General features: G+C 34.4%; 1 protein-coding gene across 1 annotated transcript in view; it reads right to left on the reverse strand.

The window, feature by feature from the left end:
- GLMN (glomulin, FKBP associated protein) overlaps positions 1-10,721 on the reverse strand; it is a 16,370-nt gene extending 5,649 nt beyond the window's left edge. Inside the window, exons 1-14 of the mRNA XM_010006755.1 lie at positions 10,656-10,721; positions 10,028-10,153; positions 9,122-9,241; positions 8,242-8,350; positions 6,794-7,040; positions 6,208-6,307; positions 5,606-5,793; positions 5,153-5,206; positions 4,722-4,752; positions 4,276-4,365; positions 3,688-3,729; positions 3,527-3,600; positions 3,116-3,200; positions 887-996 (exon numbers count right to left, since the gene is read on the reverse strand). Coding sequence (XP_010005057.1) covers positions 887-996; positions 3,116-3,200; positions 3,527-3,600; positions 3,688-3,729; positions 4,276-4,365; positions 4,722-4,752; positions 5,153-5,206; positions 5,606-5,793; positions 6,208-6,307; positions 6,794-7,040; positions 8,242-8,350; positions 9,122-9,241; positions 10,028-10,153; positions 10,656-10,721 — 1,442 coding nt within the window. The remainder of the gene's footprint in view (positions 1-886; positions 997-3,115; positions 3,201-3,526; positions 3,601-3,687; positions 3,730-4,275; positions 4,366-4,721; positions 4,753-5,152; positions 5,207-5,605; positions 5,794-6,207; positions 6,308-6,793; positions 7,041-8,241; positions 8,351-9,121; positions 9,242-10,027; positions 10,154-10,655) is intronic.
- Positions 10,722-11,565: the final 844 nt, after the last annotated feature.

An 11,565-nucleotide genomic window follows, 5' to 3' on the forward strand; every position in this document is an offset into this window, starting at 1 on the left:
TCTCTGTAGACAAAACCTTATTACAGAGTTTGTAATATGCATCACTGCTGACCCACAGTTGACAGAAAACTAGTGTGATAGTTTTCCTTATTACCATATTGAATTTTTACTTTTGAGTGCTTTTTAGAAATAGGCTTTTTATTTTGTTTTACCATACTTTTTAGTAGAAACTATTTATTGCTTTTTCCAGATAAACAGTGCAGTTACAGATCACACATCTGGTTTTTTATGTACTTATGTGTCCATCTGGACACTGTGACCCTACTGACTTACAAGCCCAACATTTACTTATCATATAGGAAGAGGCTTGTCCTATACAGGACATTTTCAGAGACATTTCCTGTTATTTTTATCTTATATAATACAAGTATCTGCTGTTCAAGGGCCTCTCATGAGAGATTGTATTTGCCATTTATGAGATACTGGATTCCCACCAGCAATCTGTGAAACAGACTCAAAAAGGCTGTGTGCTTTAAGTTGTATCTGATTATTGTTAGTATCCTGTGTCACGTAGGACAACATCCCACATCTTTCTGTTCCTCCAATTGCTTCTGCAGAAAATACAGTTCTGAAGAAATAATGCTTTACTAATTAGTTCTGTGGTTTGACATCTGAGGCCTTATATCCTCAGGGAATGGAGGAGAAATTCCTTTCCTACTATTAAAATCAATGTAATAGCATGATGACATTCTTCTGTACAGAGTTGGTTGAAAAGATGGTTGAACAAAGTGATAATTTCCATTTCTAGTTCCAAAAATTTCAAATACATTGATGCTGTCACTTCATTAATTACATGACAGCATACCTCCCATTGTAGTAAGGCAGTTTGAAGTCTTTCTAAATGATTAAAAAAGGCAAAAAGCCTCTAACTGTGATTACAACTCACCTATCTGAGTTTTGCAGAAGATCAGTCTCAGCACCTTCTGGAAGCAAAAGCACTGAATCTAGAAGGGAGATCAGGTGATGCCCTGTAAACCAAATGTTGTCACATCCCTTCTGAAAAAAATGATACAAGAAGTTTAGCTGAGTGAAAAACTTAAAGATATCTTAAATAAATCTTAAAAAATTTAACAATAATTTTGGAAAAAAAACCCCAAAACAGTAGAAGTAGTATTTTCTAACTACTACATGTGATTGAAATATACAAACTAGTCCTTTCATAATTGTCCCCACATTGTCTCTTCATGTCAAGCTGTTTTTTTCAGTTCCAACAGAATAGATTCTCCACTCATTCACCATAGCACCATCTATAAAGTCAATATTTGTTTACATAAACCTCACAAATTGTACTAGACACTTCTTTTTTATGCTGAGGTATGGAAAAATTACTGTATTTACCAGAGACTCAATATTAGTGTCAGAATTTTTTTTCAAAGATGATCAGGTTTTTTAAGATTTCTTTGTGTATTTCTAAACCCACAACTCCTAGCAAGTGAAGTACACCTTCAGCTCTGTGTTTTTTGGATAAAGACATTCAGTTACTTCCTTTTGACAGAGAGATGGGGCAGAGGACAGAAGAGAGAATCATTTAAGCAGAAGATGAAGATAACTAGGTTTTGAAGTAGCTGAACATAATTACTCTGATGCCCTCTTCATCACAGACAGATGACTCACTATTTTTGCAAAATTTCCCCTAAATTACAACAAATTGGGAAGGACAAAACAAATAAACCTCCCTATCTCTCACACTTGCTTAGCAGAAGTTTTTTTAGAGCTCTGCAGTTAAGACTCCTGAAAATTGCCTCCTCAGTGAGGATGGCTGGGCCTCCCTGTACTGGTGCTAACTTCAGGGTGTGCTCATCATTCCCAAAGAGAAAGTGAGCACAATTCTTTCTGCAAGCTTCATGGCCTCCTCAAAAGGTAATTTCATGTCAGTAAAATGACGCTGAGAGTGTGGAGTTACTGCAAAGATCCATGTTGGCAAAGTCCTTATCCCAGGTAAAGGTGGGGAGGGCTGGGCTAAGAGATACAGACCCAGGGGAAAGCTAGGCAAGTGAGGAAACTCTGACAAGGCCAGAAATAGATTGGAAGGAAAACTGAGATTAGATGGGGAGAGGAGAAGGGTAACCTTCCGTTAAATCAGATCAGGTGAGGGACCTGGAAAGACTAAGACTAGCCTAAGATTAAATAAACAGATAGCAGTAAGAAATTGTTATCATGATGTCTGCAGCAGAATTATTTGCTAGAAACCCCAAATACTCAAATTCTTTTAATAAAACTTTGTAACTAATTATCTTTTTGAGAATCAGGGAACTCGACATGGAAGAAATGTATTAAGATAATTCTGAAGCTGCATAGTCAATACATTCATTAGTAAGGAAATTTCAGACTGTACTTTTATATATTAAATTTCACTGAAAGTCCCTTTCAGAACAGTTTTCATACTAACATCTTCTTCACCCCTGCTGATTCAATATAGGACAGACTATGATCTAATAAATAGTAATTCACAGTTTTCTAACAGAATTATGCTATCATAAAATATGCATAAATTTAATATATTGTCCTATTTGACAAAAGACAGTATCCTTGAGAATAAATTTGGTTTGGAAAAGGCCCTAGGCTGTTAAACAAAAAATTTATTAATTTCTTTGCAATTCATTTTTCCAACGTCCTGGTATAAATAGCTACAAAATATGATCTTTAAATGGTTTTTATCTAGCTCAACCCTTCCTGATGAATTTAACATTTGTGAAGCACTTATACTATAATGCTGACTGTCATCATAAAACCTAAGAAAAAACTAAAAATTCTCTCTGGACTGTAGCATTTTAATTATAAGGAATTGTGAGGATAAAACCAAATATTAAGTAGTTCCTCTTCAAGAAAGAAACATGTATTTTCAAGCATAGAAAAGGCTATAGTAAGCTATTAGAAAAATACAGTCTCATGTTTTGTACATTGACTGTGCAATTTAAAAATACATTTCTAAAATTAGAATGTAAAAATACATATGAAACCAAACTAATCTTTTAATTAATGTCCCAATCTTGTGTTTATTTTCAAAATATTTTTTTTAATGCATCACTCAAAGCTTAAGCTGTACACATTTTCTCAATATAATACTGATAGAATATTAAGATGACAGATTGTGTTTTAGTGGTAATAGTCTCACCGTTAGTGATAAGTGAATCTGATCTTTTATATTTTTAATAATGTATCCTTCCACACCAGCATGGTTGCTTGTCTTCAGTAAACACCTTCAAACAAAATAAAAAAAAAACACAAAACAAATTATCTCCTTAAAGCTTCCTATATAGCTAACTCAAAACTTAAATGACATTATGGCCCTATTCACCAAGTAGAAGTTTTACCACAGAAAAATGACTATGGAACCTTTAAACACCAATGGAAGTAAGACAACTGATTTTATGTGAGGCAATTGGAATTCCTTGCTTATCCAGAAATTAACATGTAAAATTAACGTGGTTTACCAGATAGAAGCTCTGTCAGAAATTATTGTATCTATGCAATTAACCTGCAATAAGGCTGACGGGACACAATCTATGGTAAATCGGATTCATACCTGAATAATGTATATTTTCCCTCTGGATTAAACTTGTCTATGAACAACTGCAAAATATTTAAACTCTTCTTTCTCTAAAGGAAAAAAAAAAAAATGTTATCAGATTAATTCTAATTAAATATATTCAGCATTCAGCTGATTCTATAGGTTCCTTTACATACCAGATGCTCTATGGGACAAAGGGTCATAACTTTCACCAAATCCTGCAGTTGGACAAAGAAAACAGAATTTCCAATTAGATGCAGATTATTACATCACACTGACTAAATTTTACTCAAGACATGAAGGAAAAAACAAATCAAAACAAAACAAAAGTAAAAACCTTGAGCTCACAAAAACATGCCTATGAGAAGGTTCTCATCAAAGCAATTCACTTCAGCTTCAGTGACTGAAATCCCAGGACTCATACACACGATCACTGTTCTTGTACTGTTGGGTCCAATAAGAAAGTAGCCAAGCAGCAGATTTGCAAGGAAGAGGCAAAAATGAGCAAGCATCATCTTTCAGCCAAGATTAGTGCTGACCTGCCTCAGTGGCCTGTATATACACTAAGTGTATTTTGTCACTGAAACTTCATGATGTAACAGGTAGAAAAGACAATCAGTTATGTCTAGTAAGACACTGAAGGTTTCACTTTAACAACACAAGGGTATGAAGGTTCAACAATATGTCCTATCTCAAATACCTAGAAGACACTGATTTTATTTATAATCAAACCTTAAAGACTTTTGTACATTACTTCTTATTACCTGAGGTACGTTAATGAAATCTCTGAATTCCAAATACTGATGGAGAAGGCTGTTATCTTCCATTCTCAACAAGCAGCTCTCAAACAAATCCTGCAATGGGGAAAAAAAAAAGGCTGCCATAATTTTGTACATATATAAGACATTAATCTGTATACTATGCTAAAAGTGCCTTCACTATAACTGTACATTTATATATCCAAAATTCCTAGGACCTACAGATAAAAGTGATAATGGTAATTTAAACATTTATCCATGTGTGTCAAGTTCAGTAACTGTAACTGTTTGTAAGACTGAAGAATGCTAATTAAGCCTCAAAATATTTCTGAAACTATTATCTAAACTATCATTTGTGCTTTTCTTAGAAAGAGTAACCAAAGTTTTATCATGATTTAAACGAGAAAAAACAAACATTCTAAGATTGAAAATCTGATTAAAAGAAAACTTACAAGTCCTTTAGATAACATAGATTCTTCTGTTCTAGAAAATAAAAGAAACATTATCAAATTTAAGTTGTTAATTAAAAAGACACTTGGTATTTCAAAAGAAATACTAGAATGGAGGTCAAGAAGAACCTGTCCCTTAATAATGTTCATTCTATTTTCTATATATAGTATCTTCATAATTCCTCTCAATTAGACTCTTCAGGGCCAGTTTTTTTTCCCCCCCTGCCATATTTATATACATTCAAAAGCAGCTTCTCATATCTCACAGGTATCAAGACATTGATTAACAAAGAAAACGGAACATCATAGATGATTCTATTTCCGTAACTCTGCAAGTCTAAGAAAAACACAACAGATACTAAACTGAAGAGAACAGGAAGTTACTATAAAAGATCACATCCACCATCTAGAACTCCAAATGCCACAAATCCTACCTTTTCAACAGCACTTCAATATGCATCATATTGCATTGCAGAAGGTATGATGGACTAAAATGAGAAAAAATAGGTTTACATTAAACTGCATAAGCCACATACATTTGCACATAAGACAAATTGCTGTTAATAACTCCTATGTAGAATCTGTCTATCAATATGCAGTTGAAAATTTAATATATGTTCATTTTCAGCATGTGACTAATCCTACCAGTTTCTTTAAAAGGACAGAGGATCTAAAAGTAAACTGTAATAGAGTAATCTGCAAGACTGGAGTTATGTTCTTATGTATATAAACTGCATAAACTATAAATGCATAAAGTTGACATAACCAAATACTAGTGAAATACAAAGTTTTCATTCATAACTATTCACAAATAAAAGGTTTTATTCTGCTCAGAAAGAATATTCAAAGTACAGACTTAGAATTAAGTGAGGAATAATAGCTCTTACCTAAATACCACAGGAAAGTGATCAATACCAAAATGCTGAACAAACATCAGATATGACAGACATGCCAAAGAATCTGCAGAATTCTCTCTCTCTATGTCTGCAAACTCCTGATTCTCCCAGTTTAGACTTTTGCCTTTACGATGTAAAGACATTAATGGTATAAATTCTCTTATTGCCCACAAAATGTCCTAAAAAAGAAAGACAGATTGTCTGTAGTTGCCTTTAAAAGACCTGTATACCAACTAAGTTAAAAGTTTTAACAGTATTTACACCACATTCTCTTACATAGCATATGTATATATAAAATAAATATTTTGTGAGTACATATAATATGCACATACACAAATAAGGCCCTGCAGGAAAAATGACTACTGTTAGAAAAATGTTACTAAGATAGAAAAGCCAAGCACTCAAAAGTTAGCAAAAGAGAAAATGAAGTCACCCTGCCAAACTCTAGCTTGTCTGCCTTATGCACAATGCTATGAATAGTGATACCTTCATGATTACATTATGCTACAGGACCTCTGTGATTTTCAAATTACAGAATACTCAGTAATTTATTTTCTGCTCACTTATCAATATGTAACACAATCTTGACTTACTACAATTTCGTTTGCAAAATGCCGAAAGGGATGTTCTTCAACGTCTTCAAGTTGCTCAAGCTGAGCTGTCAATAATGGGTATTTCAGGCTTTTCATACAGCTGAAACAAAAATGGGTAAAACTATCACCAACAAGGTCACAAATATAGACTATAACAGTGTCACTGGTGACCAAGAATAAAGTCTATACTCATACTGGCTGCTCCTATTCCTGATATTCCAGGAGAATTAAAAAAACACAACATCTCCTGTAGAAGCATTCCTTAGACTTCACTTTCAGATTATGGCTATCCTTACTGTTGTAAATTTGAAAAGCAGAAGAATACCAAAACAGTTTCACAGCACAGAGACTAATATTTCTTCACCATTTTCCTGTATTAAAAAAAAAAAAAAATATTTTTACCTTCTCTCACTTCGTAAATATGTAAGGCATATTTAGGTTTTTCTTCTTTGAAACACCACATTATTTAATAGCAGTTGGCAGTGTTATAAAACACTAGTAAGATTATTTATTGCCTATGTAATAAATGCCTACCGTTCATTTTGTTAAGTTATAGGAATATGTTACACTAACATAAAATGCTCACAATTTCAGTAATTCTTCTTTCAGCTCCATTTCATTGTCTTCCGACGACTTTTCCATGTTTTTAACAACTTCATTCACAAAAGGTTTAGTGAAGTCCACCATTGCATTACAACATTGACAGAGACCAAGTTTATCTTCTTGTATTTGTTGTTTTGTATAAGGTACAGGTAAGGGGGTAAGCTGATTCATAATCATGGCCAAAGAGATACCCACTGAGTAGGCCTTCTTGTTCTGAAGTTTCAAAAGCACTAGGGGAAATGAGAGGAAAAAAAAGACAACAAAACACTTTGAGACATTAAGTTATTACTTACTTGGTAGAGGAAAACGTGAAGAATAACAATGTAACTGCATAATAAAGCCTCCGGTTTCAGGGATGGAGAGGGACTCATACCTGAAATCACATGAGCAAATCCAGCAAGACCAGCATCACTAGCTAGTTTAACATGCTGTAGTTAAGATGACCATGTATTTGAGAATGACAAATATTAAAGCTGTCATGCAATTCAACACATTCTTCCCTTCCTAGGAGACTGAAAAAAGTCTGTCTTTCTAGAACTAGTCTAAGTTAATTAATCTGATGTGGAAAACTGATTTATTGCTTGATTGCTTGGTTCCTTCTGTGCTTAGCAAATCCACAGACAATGGCCCAGACTTTCTGCTGAGATCTGATTCTACCTGAAACAACTCAGAACTGTTCTATAGCCCACAGCAGAAACAAGAGAGGGGCTCCCAGACTGATGAAGTACCAGTGGCTCTTCACTTAAACTGCATGTAGTGCAGGCTGACTGCAGACTGGCTACTTAAAAACCCCACATACTTCTAATGACAAAAATCCTGGTCTCATTAAATTATAATATGATCCATGAACACATCTCAGACATTGCTACAATCAGACTTAAACTTGATATAAGACTGTTGATTTCATCTCAATATCAAGAGAAATTACTACTTGTTACCTACTTAGTAGGGTGTCCCTAACTAACATTTTTAGTTTTTATATGTAAGCCAGAAGAATGCTTCCCCCTCCACCAATCAAATATTTCAACCTGCTTCAATCTGAAATAAGTTTTATACTACAAAAATATTGGTTTGTATTTTTTAAAAGTTCAATAATGAAGAATTTCACAAATGCGTGTAACTATTTCTGTAACAACAGTATGAATGGTTTACACTTCTAAATGCAACTGTCACAGAAGCACATTCTTATAAGTGATGAAAAAGAGCTGAATATTTCTTTTTCAGCTGATCCTATTAATACCATCTAAAATCCTTTTCTACAAAGGCCAGTATAAACACAAAAACATAACTTGTGTTATTTTGCAGAATATTATAGACTGTAAAGCCTGTCAGGACAGACGTATTTTGAAACTATTGAAGCAAAGGCTAAGTTATTAGATAAATAAATGAGAAAATTATTTAATTCATAAATCAAAAGTAAGTGCATCTTACCTGTCTGCAAAGGCTGAAGCAGTAACATGACAGTTTGGCACACTTGCTCTTGAGAGGTCTGCTCAATCTCCTCAAGTAAACCCAAAAAAAGTTCCTTTGGATAGCACAGCTGCAGCAGAGAAACAATGAAATTTTAAATCACCACAGTCATAAGCTAAAAATTCATCACAAGAAAGCTTCAATACAGAAGCTCCTAAACATCAAGAAAGCAGATCTGAACACCCAAGATACTCTTTTAAGAAAACAAATATGAAACAATAATTATTTCCCTAGAATTGATGCCTTCTGTAGAGTATATATCTGCACATACAATTTCATTCATAAGCTGAAAAGATACAAATAATGACATTAAACTTGATTTCTATCATCTATAGAAACCTCACAGTACCTTAGCAAAGTAATCCTTAGGAGAGAAAAAAACACTTCAGTGTGAATTTAACTTCACCTGTAGAGTTTGCAAGTTGTTTTTTAAGTATATGAATGAAAATAAACAAGTTTTCTAGAGATTAATATTTTACCCTACTAATCCATCAGAATCATCAGGTACTCATTGTCATACTGTATCTGCAGTAGATGAGAGACAGTATTGCTGTGGCAACTCTGACTGCAGCAGCAGGCAAGCAAATCTTTATCAGTTCTAACTGCCTTTTTTTTCTGTTTTCTAATGCTATGTCTCTTCATTTGCCCAGATACTAATTTCACAAGACATTTAACCTTTGTCTACTTCAGATGAAACTGGCCCAAGTTTGAAAGTCACAGGAAATGGACAGAAGAACCCAGAAGTATTTATGTCTTGTTTTCTTTGGAAATGAGAGGGAAAATTAGGACCTCTCCCTTCCCTACAATTATTTTATTACAACCATATATTTCAAAAACATACCTGTGCTAACTGATCTAATATCTTCAGACAGTGTTCCCGCTTTTCATCTTCCTGTTTATACATGAAAATACATCTAACAAGAGGAGACAGGAGGTTCCAACCCATATTCTTGATGATAACCTAAAATACAGATTTTCAGAGAATTAACCAAAGCTGGATATCATCTTAACTTAGACAGATTTTACATATGAAGGCCAAAAAAGACAACAGATCAATGTCCTTGTTGTAATCAAAACCATAATAAAGTCATTGAAAAATTAAAATCTATTGCATTCTCTCCCCATAACTATAAACACAGTTGCATATATTGTAGTTGTCTTCACTGTATTAGTTCTAACATGTCAACAGATACTTCTAAGAATTTATATGACAATACATGTAAAATAAGACTGAGTAGAGACATTTCTCTAAGCATTCTTTCTTTCATCAAAATTATGTTTAACCTGAGAGGATCAAGATCTTCAGCTGTTACTCTAAATTAACAACATTCAAAACCAGACTGTGACCCCCATGTAAAATTGCCAGAACATTCCATCCTACACTTTCTTTCTGAACTTGCTACTCATCTTTGAACAACTTAGTATATTCTTCCAGCTCCCCAGAGTACCTACTGACATTAGCATCTCTTACATCAGCATCAACTGAGCTGGCTCTTGCAGTTTGGGCCAGTATTATTATATCCATCTGTGGGGGGTTAACCCCAGACAGAAACTTACACACTCACCAGCTGGTTGCTCTCTCTCCTCCCACAGTGGTGTGGAGGAGAGCATCAGAAAAGCAAAACAGACAGTAACTCACGGGTTGAGATAAGGACAGTGAAAGTAGCTTTCCCTTTTTAATAAGCAGTTTTTTCTATTTAACAGTGTGTTAGTGCACAACTAATGCATAGTAAAAACTTCAACTCACCTTATTTTTATCATTTTGAATCACTTCTAATAACTCAGCTGCATACCCATCTTCTAAACATTTCTGACCTGCTACCTGAAACAGATTAAAATCTTCTCCTTTGAAATCAGCTTCTTCTAGAATTTGCTAAAAAGAAAATACACGTTTAACTCCATACTTATAAAAGGCAATTAAAAGTAAGAAAAAAAACAACTTTAATTTAAAAACTAAGTGCAGCATAACTGTAATTTGCCTTTTCTTATATTTTCTTTTCTTACCTTTCACAGATTAAAAACGCTACCAAGAGCTGCTACAGAAGGCAAGAAAGTCTCTCAACTTCCTAAGTCTAGACTACAGCATGTGGTTTGGGAGACGTACTTTCTACAACAACCTGCTAGGGTTTATTACTTCAGACAAGTACTGCTGAGTACAAGAGCACTTCTTTCTCCAAGAAGCAGAAGGTATCAAGCATCTCGGGATAGCCACCACAGAAAAGCCAATGAAACTGGAGTTCAGGAGGCTGAACTTAGCTGCCCACTGAGCAGTTCTGCTAACAACTGTTATTGTGTTTTGGGCTCATTTTGGTTTCAATTATAATATGCTAATAGAAATGCATACTTCTTACTTTTACGGAGAGAAAACTACTTACGCATCTTTGTATTATGGCTTGAAGTTCATCAACTGCCATTATAGTTTGACTTTGTTCTTCTGGCATTAAAAACTATTATAAATTAAAGAGTACAGCATTAAAACACATGAAGTAAAAAAAGAGACTGAAAAATAATATTATCCAAAAAAATGCCAATAGAGGAATGAGAACAACCTAAACTGACAGGTATTAAGAAAACCACATGAGGAAAATACATTTTTAAGAAGTGTACACTATATTATTCTACTCCCCATATTTGCAGGAGACAGTATGACAAACAGGAAAGAACCTGCATCCTATGTAAAGGGAAGCAATTTTTTGAATGGTATCAGAGTCATCTTAATAATTTAGAAAGCCTCAGCTACTACCTGGGCACATACTTGGGGAGCTGCAGGTAACAGAGAGCAAGCCTAGGCTCACTGCATACCCAGCACAGATGCCCACACCACACTACATTGTCTGTGACTCTTCTTACCAGAGCAGAACCTGCTCAGCTGTGACTGGAACACTCCAACTAGATATCTGGGATGTGCATGGCAGATACAGCCACCATGCCAGTTTATATCAACAGTTCAGTCAAGATTACACATGCAATACCATTTATTTCTTTCTAGTGTCTAGGTTGGACCAGGTCAGTGGCCTTTACCTCTAGATACTATAATTTAAAACTTTTAACCAAGTTAAACATCTGAGTAATGGTAAGTATTTACAAAGTTTTACATAGTCAGGACCATGATTTACAAATAAAATCAAGCTTGGTTATCCATGTGATATATCGTAGCAGCACTCATAATATTTATGGTTTTAACTAATTCCATGTGCCTAAACCTGCTTATATGATCACTACAAGTGTCAATTACCTCTACATCTGGATAATTAGTTGACTGTTCAGCAAAACACCCAAGCTCCA

Source organism: Chaetura pelagica, unplaced genomic scaffold (genome assembly GCF_000747805.2).
Source record: "Chaetura pelagica isolate M959 unplaced genomic scaffold, ChaPel_1.0 scaffold69, whole genome shotgun sequence".
Classification (NCBI taxonomy): Eukaryota; Metazoa; Chordata; class Aves; order Apodiformes; family Apodidae; genus Chaetura; species Chaetura pelagica.